Consider the following 18,508-nt stretch of genomic DNA (forward strand, 5'->3'; position numbering starts at 1 on the left):
GTAGGACTTAATCATCCACCACACACACGAGGATTCACGGTGAGGCTGCTCCATTTTTTCCGGGGAGAATCAAACAACGCAATTTCACTAATTCAGTCAACCGCTTTCAGGACAGTTTCTTTATTACCGGACTCACGTTCTCATTCATTTTCAGTTTATCAGTCATTGTTGTTGTTCGTGTGGTGTGTTTATTTGTTACAGGGACAAGGGAGGGTTTTTGTTGTATATATATATATTTGGTGGTGTCTTGTTATTGCTGGGGTGGAGGGATATTTATATTTATGTTTGTTTTTTGCATGTCATTTCACTTAATACATATAATCCGTTTAATTTTACATCTTGTTTTTGTGTGCTTATATTTTCACCGTCGATTGTGGGGGAAAAGTTTAATTGGTAAGAAGTACGGCTTGATAGTTAGATTATTTCTCAGTCAATTATCCAGGCCACTGGTCTTGGAAGTGTAGCTGCCGGCTGGGTAAAGGGGTCGGCCGTTACAAGTATATTTGTATTTCTTTTTGATACATATGTGGTGTATGGCCAGGGCCCTTCCCCGGTTGGGATGCCTCTACACTGGAAGGACTAGGGGAGTGAGTGTATCCAGAGCATTACCTCCCTTGGAGTGCTAGGTGGCAGCCCCCCTGGGTTTTGCGGAGGTGCCTCTGACTCCTGCAGGGCTCCATGGGAGTTGGAGTTTAGTGCAGCCCTGTTGGGTTCCGTGGGTGCCACCATGGGGTGTTGTAGCTACTGCTGAGCCTTTGGTTGCAGCACTTCCGTCACACCCAGAGGTACTGTTGGAAGAAGGTCAACGAGCACCTGAAGCACTTCCAGGTGCCTTATAAAATGATCCAGCAGCCACTACTCTGGGAGCTAGAGTTGGGGGAGGGGAGAAGACAAAGTTTGCCAGGAGGAGTGGAGGTGAAGAGAGGGAAGAAAAAGAGAGAAGGAAGAGAGTTTAGTGCTGGACTGTGGTTGTGCTTGTGACTGTGCTGTAGAGGTGGGAAACAGGGGAAGGCGTATCCCACGAGTAAAAGAAAGAAATAAAAGCGTGTGTGTTGCACTTGTGTCCTGCATATGCTGTGTCATGTTTGGGCAGCGGGAGGGCTCTCCACAGGCCACACATAGCATTATTTGTTTCTTACCAGTTTTTGGAACTTAAGGAAAAATAATAATCTGTTTGTACATGTGTCCTAGGGCAGATTTATTTATCCTACTTGTATTTGGCAGTAAAAGAATGATATACTTAGTGTAAGCCATTTATGACTTTACTATGAACAGTGAATTATAAAAATTGTTTTTAATTGCAAGTCATTTCTATTTAATTTTTCTTATGTTAATTCATGATCCTTGCTACTGTGCTTTGAATTAACTGTGGTGCAGTAAGAAACCAATCTGGAACAGCCTGACAGAAAACCGTTACAACAATCAATGTAAGGTTACTATTTTCCATTTTCAATATGTTACAGGACATTGGACCTTTGAGGAGAAGTGTATAATTACAAGAACACTGTTATCTTATTATGTTTTTCTTTAATTTTTTTTTCTGCTAAAAAAACTTTATCTGGAATTTTTATTTTCCAATGTTTTTTTTTATTGAGGAAAATTCACTTTAACTTTCAGTTTGTATTTACTGTGTACAGTACTTTTGGAGTTGTAATTTTTTAACTGTTTATGTTTGAAATTTACTATGATGCTATTTTATGACATGATTACTATATTGATATTTCAGTTGCTAGGGGGTGTGGTCCTGGAATTACTGGAAGCCTGCAGTTGATCTGGCAATGGATAAGGGGGGGGGAGTCCCAAAAGAATTTAGAAACCTTACATCTTACCCCTCAAGCTTTGTTCACACCGGTGTGGGCAAAGCGACCGTCCAAGCCAGGCTCGGCTAGGTGGCAGATAACGTCAGTATTGGTGTGTGAATCAAAAGCAAAAGCCTGCAAACTGATAGACCACCAAGTGAGCCAGGCATTCATATCCTTCTGTTTGTACAGCCATTGTAGCGGGGCGTGGTCTGTCACCAGGGTAAACTGGCGTCCCCAGAGATAGTAACGGAGGGCTTCTCCCGCACACTGAATCTCTAAGCACTCCTTTTCAATAGTCAAATAATTATGCTCCCTGGGTAGCAGCTTTCCGCTGAGAAACATGATGGGGTGCTCTTCCCCCTCAAAACATTGTGAAAGCACTGCTCCTAAACCGAAAGCGCTAGCATCTGTTTCCAGAATAAATTCCTGTGAAAAGTCTGGATTGAGCAGAACTGGGAATGACGATAATGTGTCTTTTAGGTCTGCAAAAGCTCTCTTATAGGCATCGGTCCAGACACCACTATGATTCTTTCTGCCCTTTGTCAAGTCAGTGAGGGGGGCACCCTGATGCACAAAATTGGGAATTAACCTCATGTAATACCCGCGAGCCTGAGGAAGGCACAAACCTGCCTCTATATTACAGGATGGGGATATGCAAACACCTCCCCCACCTTGTCCAGTTGAGGCCTGAGTAAACCCTTCCCCATGGAATATTCCAGATTGTGGGTTTCCGAAATACCTAGCTTGCACTTCTTAGGGTTGGCCGTCAGTCCTGCCAGCCATAAACTGTCAAGAACCACCCAAAAGCAGACGACATGAGATTCCCAGTCATTACTGCAAACGATCACATCGTCAAGATAGGTACCCGCGTACGCAGCATCTGGTCCATCATTCGCTGAAAGGTCAGTGGTGCACCATGGAGACTAAATGGGAGTGCTGTAAATTCAAACAACCCATCTGGAGTGGCAAACATGGTCTTCTTACAACTAGAGTCCTCCAAGGGGACTTGCCAATAACCCTTCGTGAGGTCAAGGGGGGAGATATATGAAGACTGCCCAAGCTTTTCCAACAGCTCGTCCACACACGGCATCGGGTTCGCATCAAACTAGGAATTCTTATTCAAACTCCTAAAATCAATACAGAACCGAACCAAACTGTCTGACTTTGACACGAGTACAACTGGACTTTTCCATTTGCTTTTGCTTGACCGAATAACAGCTAACTGGAGCATCTGTTGAACTACCTCATGTATCTCTTTCCTTGTTGCTTCTGGAAGGCGATACGGGGGCACTTGTATAGTAACACTGGGTGGAGTGACAATCTTGTGTTCTGCAATTGTTGTCCAGCCAGGCGTTGCTGAAAAGTTGAAGTCGAAAAGTTCCCCTCGACCAGTGATAGCAATTCCGCTTTCTGGGTGTCAGTTAAATCAACCCGAATAGCGGCCTCAGTCTGAGGGACCAATGCGGTCGTGACCAAGACTTTGTGACGGTTGTGCCACTCCTTTAAAAGATTAACATTCAAAATTTGTACAGGTTTCCACCGCCCAGGAATTCTGACTTTATAATTCACTGGGGACATATGCTCTTCTATCACTGCTGGCCCTTGCCATTCGGCCTGAAATTTATGTGGATCAGATTGGACCAGCACGCGATCCCCCTTCATAAACTCATGGAATTTACTCATCTTGTCATAATTACGCTGCTGATGTTCCACTGCAGTAGAGGATAATCTGGCAATCTGCTCTTGCAGCAAAATGACTCGGTCAACAAACCTCCCCCCCGGGGGTATCTCACAAGTCCCTGTCCATTCATCCTGAAAAATGTCCAATACCCTGCACGTTCAACGACCAAATAATAGTTCGAAAGGGCTCATCCCAATGGATGCTTGTGGGACAGCAAACAGGAGGAAAGGTACATATTCCAGGAAATTGGATCATCACGGGCTACCTGCCAAATCTTCTGTTTTAGGATTTTATTAAATCATTCAGTCAGGCCATTCGTCTGCGGATGATAAACCGTGGAATGTAACTGCTTAATTCTGAAACTTTCATATAGCTGATTCATGATATGAGACATAAAGGGTGTGCCCTGATAAGTGAGAATCTCATGAGGGATGCTAATATGTGTGAACATATCCGAGAGTGCTTTTGCAATAGTTTGGGCAGCACTGCTGCTTCTTGGTATCTTGTGGCATAATCAATTGACGCGAGCATATACTGAAAGCCACTTTTACTCCTGGGAAGTGGGAAAACAATATCTAATTCCACTCTCTCAAAGGGGCCATCAAAAAAAAGCAGTGGTACAAGGGGTGCCCTGGCGGGTCTGTGAGCAGAAACTATTTGACAGTTGGGACAGGCCGTACAAAATCGCTCCATATCCTGGCCCATATTCACCCAATAAAACAGTTTTGAAATGCATTCCCTTGTCTTTTCTGCGCCGAGGTGACCCCCAAAAAGTGACTGTGAGCAATTTTTAAAACCTTCTCCCTATGCTCACTTGGTACTACCAACTGCTCAATATGTCCATCACCTATACAATCAGAAATCATCCGATACAGAAAACCATCCCTAAGTAAAAAATGTGGTGTTTTAAAATTTAGGTTATTTCTTTCCAGATAGTAATGGTCATTTGCGACGTGGGCTTGTCTGAATGCAAAATCCAAGTTGTTATCGGCTCGTTGTAGGCGAGAAAACTCCGCCTGGATGGCAGTCTCTGCTTCCTCCGTGTTTGATGCAGAATTGCACTTGCCTCATATTGCTACCGTGTCCGATGCAGCATCGGACTCACCTCCCATTGCTATTTTGTTTTCATCCAGGTCCGTATTGAGTGTCCGGTCTGTGGAGGCTGTTAGTGCGTGCGACAGTGCAGAAGAGTTTGATAGCTGTCCCAGGTCTTCACTTGGGAATTCGTCCCCCAGCTCTCTGGACAACTCCGGTTCAATTTCAAACCTATTGCCTTGACTGACATTGTCTGTGGCGAGCCCCTCTCTATCCACTGCGGGGGTAGGCACTCTGCAGGTGGCCAAGACACATGGGAAAAGGGCATTCCTTTTTCCTATTAGGAGTGGCCAGGGTGAGGTGTCTGATATGGCAATCAAAACCTTAAAGTTCTTCCCTTTAAATTTCAGAGGGAGTAATATAGTCTTGTATGATTTAATGTCCCCATGGACACAGCAGATGTTTACTTTATCTGTGGTCTTATAAGGGGTCTGCTGGAGCAAGTCACAGCAGACTACACATAGGTCGCTACCAGAGTCCAACAGTGCAGATAATTCCCATCTGACCAACATAATAGAGACCTTAAAATTGTCCTCCTTTAACATCTTTGGGGACACTTGCAAGCCTCATACCTGGGCCAGACCGATAGTCATTGTTTGCACAGGTGGGAGGTGACTCTTCCAAGCCAGATGTCCCAGTTGATCACAGCAAAAGCAGCTGTGTTTAGTCCACACTATGGTGTTCACACTCTGGCATCTTCTAGTCGTGGCACTGGTGACTCTAAAGGTCTGTGCTGGCTTGATTAAAATCGGGGTCAGGCCTGGGTAGCCTTGTTGTTTCCAGGTGGATTGTGCACCCTCTAGTCTGTGGGTCAGATCCAACAGCGAGTAGACGTCATTCTGTAGCATTTCATCACAAAGGCTCTCATCTATCCCTGACAGGACTGCATCAATAGTGAGCTTGTCCACAATGCGCTCGAAAGGGTCTCAGAGAATCCAGCTTTGAATCAGGTCCACTAAGCCCTGGATCTGTCTTCATACAGGGCGATCCAGATCAATATGCCACTAGCGTCCCTTGACAGCCGTACAGAGGAGGATCTGTTGCTTCATGTAGTCATAATCACCAAGCCTTTCGGGAGGGATTCCGTATGGCTTGGTGGGCTTCTTTGGTTAAAAAGTGGGCCAAAATGGCTGCCCAGACTCCTCTGTCCTAGCGCATCAATGTTGCCATATGTTCAAAGCAGAACAGGAAACTCTCAGGGTCGTCTGGCACATCTCGTTACTGCTCCAAGGCAGGGGCGGCTGCCGGAGCCTCATCTTGATCTGGGTTTTGCTGTATTTCTTGGTACCATGTGACGTGTGAGTCTCTGTCTTGCACCCCAAAACACAAGGCAGTGTCTCAGTACTTCAGCAAAACCAGCTTTATTCAGCTTGAAAAGGGAACAGCATGGTTATTTATTGTAGCGGGACCTACCACTTTCCTATACACAGATACAGCAATCAGGCAGGCTTGTGGCCAAGTTAGTGGCCAAATAATACTGCTCCCTGCATTTATAATGTTCCTTGCATCATCCTTCGACGACGGTGCTTATAGTGCGACCGTGGTTGGCTCGGATTTGCTTTTGCGACGAGCTGCTGCAGCGCTGGGAGCCTGCGGCTACCCTGGCAACAGTTAAGCCGTCTTCCACAGACGTGGTGATCATGCTTTAGGATGCTCTTCGGCGTGTCGTCCCACTGGGGGGAGTCCCAAAAGAGTTTAGAAACCTTACAAGATATTCTCAAAACCTTTCTCACAAGTGTTCAAATTTGATTTCCTGACAGCGAGCAAAGGCTTATTGTTTTCTGACTTTGGTTATTTGTTTCATATATTGGCTTAAACAAAAGATTGGCTTTAATTTTTAGTTTTGAGATCCTCACTAGTTTATTGATTACATTTCACCTCCTGATCCATCTTAATCTCCAGCAGTCTGCTTCAAAAACTTATACCTGAGACAGGATAAATACCTTGAAATTAAAATTAAAGACTGTTAGGAGTGTATTTGCGTACAATAAAATAACATAGACTGTAAACTTTACATTTATTGAACTCTGAATATCAATATGTGTAAGTAAATACATGATCTAAGTATGATGCAAAGTGTTTTGTGTTCTACTGTAAATCTATGCTGCCAGGTCTTTTCACAATGTAATCTGTGATATTGGAATAACCGAGAAACTTCCAACAGAAGTACACAGACAGAGGCAGATATAGAGGAGAAAGAGAAAAGGAACAGCCATTATGATCTGTTACTAAGAAGAATAGAGATTTAATATTAATTAAAATGAAATCATCAACCTTATGCTGGCTATCAAAAATGTTTGAGGGGGAAATCTTTGAATGAAAAATATGATGAGAAGGTAAATAGAAGGGTACATTGAAATTAGAGAAGATACTGTGATAGAAAACGCACAGCGTTTGTCTAAGAGACTGTAAAGGAATTCCACTCAGCTATTAACAGCTCTTACATATGGCTATGAATAGATGTGTCAGACAACTCTGGTATTTCCCTAAGTTAGTCTGTCTTTCTCTAAAATATTTAAGCCAAATTACAAACCAAACTCTTAGTCCAGTAAAATGATTCTCACATATCTATGAAGGAAGGGAGGGAGAGGCAGATAGAGCAATGTTAAAAGTAACTTTCTCTCTACTTAGGCAATCTACCACCTCTAGCCTTCTCTTTTAAATAAGCAGCTAAACCTTTGACATCTATGTGTTATAAAATATTTAATTCATTAAGAGATATAGTTTAACTTTTGGCTGCTGGTTTCAATAAAACCATTTGTTCATCTCATCTGTTGGCCACCACTATCACTTTCCCAAGGAAAATCTTGGGAAGTTGCCATGGAAAAAGTTTGGAAAGTACTAGTTTAGAGAAATGCAGAGTATTTTTTCTATCCTAATTTTGGTACATTCTGATTGTTTCATCAAAGCCATTCAATTACAAAACCAACTTCAGTCCTGCTTGTTACTTGTAAATTATATCCTGCACTGCAAATCCCACCACTGGAATATGTGTATCTATGCATCAAACAAATGGTCCAAAAATTCAGTAACACCTTTGCCAGAAATCAATCTTATGATCAAATATCCTAACAAATTAAATCCGCACATTTTAAAAGTATTGTAGGCAATTTGTAATTTTTGTTTTTGTTGTAAACTTCCCTTTACTTTGTATTTTAACATGCCGATAATGATAGACACCTCATGCTAAAAATGTACAAACAGACACTGTAGCAAGCACATAGCAGCTTGTTTCCTTTCATTATCTGGAACAAAGGAAAATCACCATAATGTACGTCTTTTTATTTACTTTTTTTTTAACCGGGAATAAAATCTAAATTTCTGAGTGCCCTTTTAACATAGACAATGTTATTATTATCTGCCCATGCCAACACACAGCTTTTGCCATATGCGGATGCGGAAGCATCCTTATTTGGCTGTTGTGTTGGTAAAATGAATGTTTGTACGTAATCAGCAAATGAGAAAAAAAGTTTCTCAAGATTGAAATTATTATAGTTCTGTTTCTTACTCCTCAGCCTACAACACTACAAAGAGGTAAGATGGCAGATGTGTGAGTGCAGGTCTTCAATTCAGCCCACATAAAGCAAAAACTAGTTGGCATCATTTTTTCATTAGTAAGCATTGGCTAATCTTGTTATAGCCAACTCTCAGGCAAACAATTGTAATGTTACTTTGTCATATGTGCTTTTATTAAATAATTAGTTAGCAACAAAGGTAGAAACTTAAGTGAAGCAATTCACATTCTGGAGTGATGAGGCATCCAGAAAATGATGAAGAAATTATTGATAAAAAGGGGCATTTACTGGAGACATCAGGTTAGATACTGCAAAGTACAAAAATATAAGCATATGAATGCTGCAGCACTTTGTTTATTCATATATAAATATATTTTCATTGTTATGTTCAAAATAAAAGTCAAGCCTTGCTGAAACATTTCATTGTGCATTCTATTGCATTGTATTTTAGTTGAAATTTGTATTTTAATTGCTCATAACTCATTAATTATTGTATATGGAACTATTTACTATTATAATCCAGAATCATTTTTATTATGATAAATACTTTTGTAGTTATCACCAACCCCTGTACCCTATTATTTCTTAATAATAATAATTAATCTACAGTTGCCAGAAATGTACATTTTCCTCTCAAACTGTTTATCTGCATTGTTCTTTAGGGTACAAAGCTGCTGATTATGGAAGAGTTGCACAAATCTCATGACCCTAAATGAACAGACAAAATCAAAAAAAAAAAAAAAAAAAACACTTGTGTGTCAATAACAGGTGTGAAAAGGCCATAAGAACCTGATCAAAAGGAGGAGGCTATAGATGTTTGGTGATGGTCCAGTAAATAATTGTTCTAATTAGGGCAGAGTGCCAGTAAATGAACTACAGAAGGACATTACTTTATTTAGGAGCTAAAAGACACCTATCAAAGCTGTCAGGTTAGCACTGTAGGAGGGAAAATGTTGTATTGATGTTTTGTTTTTATACAATTTGTATATGCAGAGAACAAAATGGTTTTGATAGATTTACAGTTAATTATACATAACCAGGAAGGGAGTTCCAATTATGGCAGAAGAGATAATATAAATATTGGAATGCAGAATTCGTTATAGGGACTTGTTGAGATTTTGTTACGAATGTTTCAGTTATATAAAAGACTGTTTGCCTCACATTTGAGGGGTCAGGTTAGGACATTACTATGGATATGGGTACAAACAAACTATGCAGAGCACACTTCATGCCAGTCAGCACATACAAGACATGCAATTGAATATCATTTTGCATAATATTACTTATGTATAACTGATACAGGGAGATGAAAAGTCTAGGCCAGGTGACAGTTAATACACTCTTTTATAACATGACCCCATAATTTTAAAAAAAATTGCACTGTCTGACTTATTTTATATGTATAAAAAGTTGTATATTTCAGATAATGTGACAGTAAATGACTGAAATTTGGTTTCAACTCTAAAACTGCCAGTACTGTTAACAGAGTTATTAACTGTTTTTTGTTTCAGCAAAACACATGATTGAACATTTATAGTAAGAAAAACTTTGGGTTTACTGTAGCTATGAGCTAAACATCATAAAAAATAACTTCAAGTACAAACTGAAAACTTTTTAACCTTTAAAGATCTATCCATATATACTACTCGTATGAGTTATATTTAGCAACACTGAGATTGTTACATTATGAAGTGGGAGGTTTCTAAATATAAATCTAAAAGTTAAAACCATGATAAAAATAGAAATAAAGTAAGAACTCAGAAATCTGTCTGATGGTTTTTATAAGTCTTATAAGTCATGGTCTCCTCTTTTTAACAGTGAAATTAAATTTGCTTTAACATGCTAGCTAGGTGGATTGACATTACTTAATTGGCCCTAGTATGTGTGTGTTTGTTTGTGAGTGTGTTCCCCTACAATGGACTGGCACCCTACCCAGGGATTGCTCCTGCTTTGTGCCCTGTGCTTGTTGGGATAGGCTTAGAAAATGGTGCGGTATATTTTAATAAATATCTTGTTTTTTTTCTTTCTGCTCTTTAGTACAATTCATTTGTATGATTTTATAGAACATTTCCCACTAGGAAACCTAAGGGCACTATACACATTTATAAATGTACTGTACACAAAATATCATACAGAATGTAAATGTAAATATAGTCTTTCAAGTTCTTAAAACTGTGAATGGTCTTAATGTAAGTAAAAGACAGCACGTTGCAAGCAAATCAAAACAAAGTCAGTAAAAATAGCAACTAACTCATTGACTCTTCACAGTTTCTATTAAGTATACTGTAAACTAAATCACTATTTTACCCTTCAGGTAGGAAATGCACTCAACATCCTACTTATACTTGAAATGCAGGACAGTATTGTGAATGAGGTCTCAGCTTTTGTTTTTGCTGAATGTCAGCAAATGTTGAGAGCATAAACCTTATTATAACTTAGGCCTTTTTCTACACTGCCCATTGAGAGTTTCAAGTCTTCCTGAGGTTTTGTTAACATAAAACAAAATGTTACAATGTATAGAAATATACACAATGGCGTCTTCACAATGATCAACAGAAAAACACTCATTATGTCAAAACATGGTCTAAATTAACATAAAACATTAGAAACATAAAACACCAAATAACTGATCACATAAGTATTCACTTCTTTAATATGACGCACGTAAATCATCACTGGTGCAGCCAATTGGTTTTAGAAGTAACAAAATTAGTTAAACGGATATCACCTATCTGTAAACAAGGGGTTTCCAATTAATTTTAGTATACATTCATTTTATCTGGAAGTTCCAACTTGTGAGGAGTCAAGATTGTGGCGTAACCTACACAATGATGAAGACAAAAAGTACACTCCAAGAAACTCACTGATTAGAAAGAACAAGTCAGAGGTTGAATATAAAAAATATCCAGATCACTGAACATCCCTTTGAGTACAGTAATTAATCATTAAGAAATGGAAAGAGTATGGCACAGCTGTAAATCTGAACAGACCATACACAAAAACTGACAAGTCATGCAAGAAGAAGATTAGTCAGAGGGAGCACCAAGAAATCTATGATACCGCCAAAGGATTTTCAAGCTGCAGTGGCTGAGAGTTGAGAAACTGTGCATACAAAAACTGCTTCCCAGATGTTTCACCAGTTGCAACTTTACAGAAAAGTGACCAAGTCAAAGGCACTGTTAAAAAGAACGTACATCACATCTTGACTACAGTTCATCCAAAGGCACATGGGCAGTTGGGAGAAGGTTCTTTGGTCTGATGAGACCAAAATTGAGCTTTGTAGTAAAACAGATGTGTTTGTCATAAGCCAAAAATTGCACATTATTAAAAACACACAATCCCCATTGTGAACTATAGTGGTGGCAGCATTATGTTGTGGGGATGTTTCTCTGCAGCAGGCCCTGGAGGGCTTGTGAGGGAGGATGGAGGGTAAAAGCAATGCAGAAAAAATACATGGAAATTCAAGAGGAAAACCTGATGCACCTTAGAAAAAGGTTTGTTTTCCAGCAAGACAACAACCCCAAAAATGATGTTAATGTATTAGAGTTTTATATTTCTAATTAATGTATATCTTTGCACAGGTCTGTTTTCACTTTGACATTAAAGAGTCTTCTTTTGTTGACCAGTGTCAAAAGAGCCAAAATACTGTAAATGCATGCTGATTTATTGTTGCATAATCTCTGCACACTGGCAAAATTCTTAAAGACTGAAGGCTAGCAAATATTACCCCATTTTTATAAAAATGGTGATTGGAATGATCAAAGTAAGTACAGGCTAGTAAGTTTATCATGCATTGCAGGTAAATTAATGTAATCAATTATTAAGGAAAAGATCAAGCGAAAGTGGATGTGAAAGTATGAATGTGAAATTAGAGCTTTTCAATAGTAGGACTGGTAAATTCACAAAATGTTAAAATAGTGAATTCCATCATTTTTAAAGCATAAAGACAAAGACTCCTACTAGCTGGACACATGAGGCAGCTACCTATGGCTATGAAAAAGTAGGTATCAGTATAATTTCTCTTTAAGTCAAGCATTTAATATTGGTTCTCTTTGATTCACACCTCATTTATCACACTTCAGTCCTACTTGAGCCACACATCAGACATAAATGCATCTTTGTTAATATTAAAACTTTGTATAAGTTACTAAAAGAAGATGCATGAAGGAAGTGTCATTGTCAGGGCATCGGATGGACTGAAACATAATGTCCCAGAGGTGTTCTATTGGATTTAGGTTAGGCGAGCGTGGAGGTCAGTCAATGGTATCAATTCCTTCATCCTTTAGAAACTGCCTGCATACTCTCGCCACATAAGGCCGGGCACTGTCGTGCACAAACAGTAATATTTTAGTTGAAACCATTTTAATAAGTCCTTTGCTTGTCTTTAGAAACAAAACTTACCTTTAAAGGGGTCCTGCTGCTTCTTCATGTCTTCTGCTTTTATATCAGTCTTGAAATCTTTATTGCTTTCATTTTTTACATTAGTATCTTCATACAGCTTGGGCACCTCAAGAGTGGATACTTTCCTGTTAAGCTTTGGTGAACATTTTTCCACTGGTGTAGTGTGAGGTGCCATAGGAGGCTGTAAAAAGGTCAGGCCTCGTCTAGACTGTCCAGGAGAAGCACAAGGGCTCTCAAGATCCTGTGAAAGTTGCCTTCGTTTAGATAGCTCCTCCTTCTTCACCTGGTTATCCAAAATTGTTCCGTCCAATTCATCTCCTTTGGATTTTGAAATAAAAATCTTTCTGCGTGCCCCAGAAGCCAATTCTTCAGGTGTAGCAGAGGGAATGAGTGGCAAGATTTCATTATGCTTTAGCTTGGGACTGTTCTCAGAAGAATGTTGTGTAAGAGGTTTATCTTTTTTCTCTGTTTGGGGGCTAGCCTCTTGTTGATTGTAGACCTCTTTAAAGAGGGTATCATCGACTCTTATTGAGGGAACTGAACTAAGTCCGAGGACGTCTGCAATAACAGTGTTTGCTGATATAGAACTTTCAATGAGAACAGCTGGGGCACTTTTGGGGTCTTTTTCTTTTTTTTGCAATATATTATATTCAGAAGGTGCCTGTGTAGACTCTTTCAGTTTAGGTATGTGAATAGACTGAGTTGACTGTGTTATAGAAATGGTTTCTTCATTCTTTAAACCTTTAATTGATAAGTTGTCATCTGGAATGTTTGGTTTTCCATCAAGAATGACATACATGTCTGTGCTTACTGCAAGCTTATCAGCCTCTGATAATAATACTTTTTTCGAGGTTTCTGCAACTGCTTCTGTAGGAGGGGAAAAAAAATTATTATCCAAGATATTTTCATTGTTGCTTGGCATTATTTCCACACCATCCTTATTTGTGTCTAAAGGAAGTGTTTCAACAATCTGACTGTTTTCAAGATCTTTTTTAACAGATCGTAGCACCTCTACTAAGGACTCATTGTGGTTAATAAAAAGATCTTCTGTTTCAACAGATGGCATTTCCATTACTGAATATATGTTTTCATGTGGCTTATTTCCAACAGCTGGGGAAACATCTAATGGTAGATCTTTGTCCACAGCTGTAAGTATATTACTGGACTGGGCTATGTTTTCAGAAGAAACTGTTTTACTTATAAGTGGGACTTTCATAGCATCCTGCTGTTGGGGCAGTATACTATCTGTGAATGGCTTTTGTTGTTTAAAGGTGTTGTCTTCTTCAGAAACCTCATGGTCTTTTGTCATCATGTCAGGCAACTCTTCTTGTGGAATAAGTGGCTCTACATTACTTAAAGTTGCAGAATAACAATTTTGATCAGGTCCACTCCTAACCACAGTCTGATGATCTAAAATTCCAATGTTTTCTTTTTCTACTATTGTTTTCTCAGGGAAAGACTGGGTTATCTTCTGAGCTTCATTAACTTTGCTAAGAGCATTTTCTTCTGTTTGTAGAATTAATAATTCTGGAACATTTCTGCATTCATCCTGCATATTTCCAGTATTTAACTGGAATATGTGCATTGTTTCTGGGCATGATACTGGAATGTCAAACAGTTTCATAGGTGGTTCAATAATGTCACTGATTAATTTGGTTTCATTTTGCAGAGGAATAACTGTATGTACTTTATTAGGTGTTATCATGATATCGTCTTCAGCTGAGGATATTGTATCATTTTGTAGATCCACGTAGCTCTCTTTTACAATTCCCAGATGTTCTGTAATGGTTTGATTTTCAGTTTTCTCAATATTAGTTGATATTTCACATTCTACTCTATCTGTGTGATTAAACTTTTCATCCAATATCACAGGCGTAGTATTTGAATTGCCCCTAAACTGTACAGGAAATTCATGTGATGTATGCTGTGGTTCAATTAATAGCTTCAGAATTTCATTTGTTTGCTCAGAAGACTTCTGTTCACTTTCTTCTTGAAAGGTTACATCATTACTCACATCCAATACCTGGAATGTTTCTTCAGAAGACTCAACTGCTAATCTATCACTCTTTAAAACAAGTAATGTGTTCTTGTCATCTTCAGGACTTCCAGTTTTCTTTATGTCCTCATGTTTCTCCACATGTCCAACCTTTAAGATACAAAAACAATGCTGAAAAACAAAGATAAATCAGCAATGTGGAACTTTTTAATCTTACAGTATAACCTACTTCTGGAAAAAGTCTACTGGATATACTTATTAAATTAAAAATAAAACTAATTGAGATTAAAGATCCATTTCAAATATTCAATATAAAAGGAAGTTGTTCTGTTTATTTTTTTTTATCATCTTGGCAAAATTATTTTCAGTTATTCCTATTTGTTGTGAAAACATTCCTTGTCTTTGGGTCTGACTCACATGTTAAGAGTGTTAAATGCCTGTACTATTGATATTGTACACAAAGCAGATAAATGACAATATAAACAGACACCACTTTCAACATTTGTCCACAAGTAAACAATAATACTCAAGATGTCAATATGGGTATTGGATTATACTCCCATTGTTCTATGTTAATGTTTCTATGTCTGGGTATTTTCTATGCTCAAATTTCCTTGGTAATCACAGTGATGAGACCACACAGCATAAGAGCATGTATTCTACTCGGTTCAAATGAAAATCTTTTCACAGTCATCGCTTATTTAAAATAATATTATTAGAAACCTGTTATTAGGCAACATGTGATGACTTCTGAATATACTTTATGCTTGCCTATTATGTTTAAGCCAAGATTACTACCGTGGCTCATGTTTAAATTACTTTTTATGTCCAATTTTGATCCTTTCATTAATTTCAATTATGTTATTACTATTTATATTTACTATATTTATAATTATTTAATTTTTTTCTGTTTAGTTTATTGTTTGATTTCTATGTGTGAATGCTTCTTCTGCCATGCTCCTTGTGTTTTGTGTGTGGTTCCCCAAAAGGCAAGGTCACCAGTCAATGTCTATTGGCTCTGAGGCTAGGGATCTGCACTGGCAATTGGAAGGTTTCCGGTTCAAATCCCGTATATGCCAATAGGGACTCTGGTCTGTTGGGCCCTTGAGCAAGGCCCTTAACCTGCAATTGCTGAGTGCTTTGAGTAGTGAGAAAAGTGCTATATAAATGCAAAGAATTATTATTATTATTATTGAGGAACTGCTCCAAGCAGCAGAAGGGAACTACAGTCCCTTCATAGTACATTGCATGGTACATTACAAGTGCTAGGTGGTTGGTAGGTTCTTTCATTTTGCTATTGCTATTATTGTTATTATACTGGCTTTTTGACTACTTTGCTTCTGTTTTGGGGATTGTGATTTCTGTATACTGTTATGGTATTTGTTTGCATTGTATTGCCTTATTGTCTGCTTTTTTCATGTGAATTTTTTGTTAATATATTTGTTACAAAGATTTTTTGTTGCTTTGCTTTGTAATAAACAGGAGTTGTTGGTGATTCTCTTCCTAGTAGGGTAGCTTAAATATATTTTCGGACATTTTAGAGTAAATTTTTGAACTTTGAGAGTTAAGTGCATTTTAGTCCAGTAGACACCAAAACCAGCCACTGAAGCAGAAGCTAGGCTCACTTTCGGTGCACCTCCTATGGGCTGGCTGGTGGGCGTCAGGCCTATTTCCATGGCTAGTTTTGAAGGCCTCACACAACTTTGGGTACTTCAGATGAGTGGATCACAATATTACGCACACTTGGGTTTCAGAACAATGTGGAAAAAACTTGCTGTAAGGAAGGGGGAAGAATCCTGTGATATCTCAATTACAATACATTTTTATACTAAGGATTCTTCTTTTGCTTGCAGAGATTTGTTGCAGCCAGGCATAGTTGAACTTTGGCCAATCAGTACTAGGGCAAAGTACAATGTGTCCGCAAGAGCTTGCTAAAGTTGCAACCAAATCTGACAGGTGGAGTTTAAACCAAAGGCTTTAGATTCATAGGGGGTAGTAATACCTACTTTGAATCTAATTCATTTCATCAACAGGACCCTGTCTATTCATCCAATATATATTTGTCACTGGAAAAAAATTAGTGAAGTAAAAATAAATGTTTTCCAGAGTTTTCTGTAAAGATTCTCAGTAGTTAATTATTCATGTACTTTGAAAAAAATGTTTGTATTATGTAAATAAAGGAAGAACAAAACAAATCTAAATTTTAAAAGCAAAGCTAAAAATATAATTGAAAACATGCAAACTTAAAATACAAGGTTTAATTTTAAAATAAGATAAAAACACAAAAATCAAACAAAAACACATCTAATTTACAAACACTGCAAATCTGTAATAAAAAAGGAATACTAGAATAAAAAAAGGTCAAGAAAGTTAAACCAAAATTAATGCCACTGCATCAAATCAGTAACTGCAGGTGCTGGGGCTTACAATGCAATTGACGTCTTGCCACTCCTCTATCAAAAACACAAATACTTTTGATTATATAATTAAGTGAAAACAAAAATGGTATATTTAAACTGTGAAAAGAAGTTAACAGAAAATTAACAACAAAAATAGGAAAATTAAGAGATTATACACTAAAATAGAATGATTCAGAAAAAATATACAAAAAAATAAACTTCACAACAGAACATTTTTCTGTGAGATAAACAGACTTGGCTAATTAACAATAGTACAGATAAAGTTGTCAATGCTGTTTTCCCTGTTATTTAAGTTAATTTATTATTTAACACAATTTTTAATTTGTACAGTGTTTTTACTTGCTGGAAAACTGAAAAGATTCGAACAGGATAGAAATGTAACAAAAATCACTATGCCCAACATACTCATCTTGCAGATGGCGTCTTAGTCCACTTTTATTAGCAGACGAGAACTGTACAGAATTTATATCCAAGCAAATCAATTTTTTTCTATTGACAAATACACCCTCAGAGGTTTCTGCAGGAACACTCTGGGAAACCCTGAAGGCCTTCTTAAGAGGACAGATTATCTCATATCATTTCCACAAAAATAAATTGGAAACCAAGAAGGTATCAGAGCTAATCAACAAAATTACTAGAATAGATCAAGAACATGCAAGGTGTCCAAGTGAGATGCTTCATAGGAAAAGGCAGGCTCTGCATTCAGAGCTCAACCTCTTAACAACTAAAGAAACTGAACAATTCATACTTAAATCAAGACATTATTATTATGAACATGGAGAGAAAGCTATTAAGATCTTAGCTCAACAAATCCACAAGCAAGAAGTTCACAATGCAATCCCAGCAATCACCAGCACAAACGGAGACAAAATTATTGACCATAAAAATATAATGCACACATTTAGAGACTACTATAAATCCTCATACTCTACTGAGATTAAAGAAGACAAGATACAATCTAAGGCATTTCTGGATGGATTACAGATACCACAAATAGATACTCTCAGGGCAGAGGAATTGGATAAACCTCTGGCACTATCAGAATTACTAGATGCTATAAACTCACTGCAGAGTGGGAAAACAGCAGGCCCTGATGGCTATCCTGCCGAATTTTATAAGAAATCTTCAACTCAGCTAGCTCTCCTTCTATTAGCAAAATTTACAGAAGCTAGAGAAAATAAAATTCTACCTCAAACTTTTCACCAAGCATTAATTACGGTCTTTCCTAAACAAAATAAGAACTTATTAAAATGTGCATCATACAGACCAATCTCACTTCTGAATAATGATGTTAAGATGCTCCATCCTTCTAGCTAGGACTTTGGAGAGTAACTGCTGCCTTTGGTAATATCACAAGACCAAACTGGATTTATTAAAGGCAGACACTTAGCTTCCAATCTTCATCGCCTGTTTAATGTAATATATTTACCAACAAAGGACAGCATGGTGGCACAGTGGGTAGTGCTGCTGCCTCGCAGTTGGGAGACCTGGGGACCTGGGTTCGCTTCCCGGGTCCTCCCTGTGTGGAGTTTGCATGTTCTCCCCGTGTCTGCGTGGGTTTCCTCCGGGCGCTCCGGTTTCCTCCCACAGTCCAAAGA

At 38.3% G+C, this 18,508-nt stretch overlaps 1 protein-coding gene across 2 annotated transcripts in view; it reads right to left on the reverse strand.

Annotated features, from left to right (window-relative positions):
- alpk3a (alpha-kinase 3a) overlaps positions 1-18,508 on the reverse strand; it is a 134,620-nt gene that overhangs the window by 55,563 nt on the left and 60,549 nt on the right. For both annotated transcript variants that reach the window (XM_051920310.1, XM_051920309.1), the window contains one exon: positions 12,495-14,640. In XM_051920310.1, the coding sequence (XP_051776270.1) occupies positions 12,495-14,640 (2,146 nt within the window). The remainder of the gene's footprint in view (positions 1-12,494; positions 14,641-18,508) is intronic.

The sequence above is a fragment of the Erpetoichthys calabaricus genome, chromosome 17, assembly GCF_900747795.2.
Source record: "Erpetoichthys calabaricus chromosome 17, fErpCal1.3, whole genome shotgun sequence".
Classification (NCBI taxonomy): domain Eukaryota; kingdom Metazoa; phylum Chordata; class Cladistia; order Polypteriformes; family Polypteridae; genus Erpetoichthys; species Erpetoichthys calabaricus.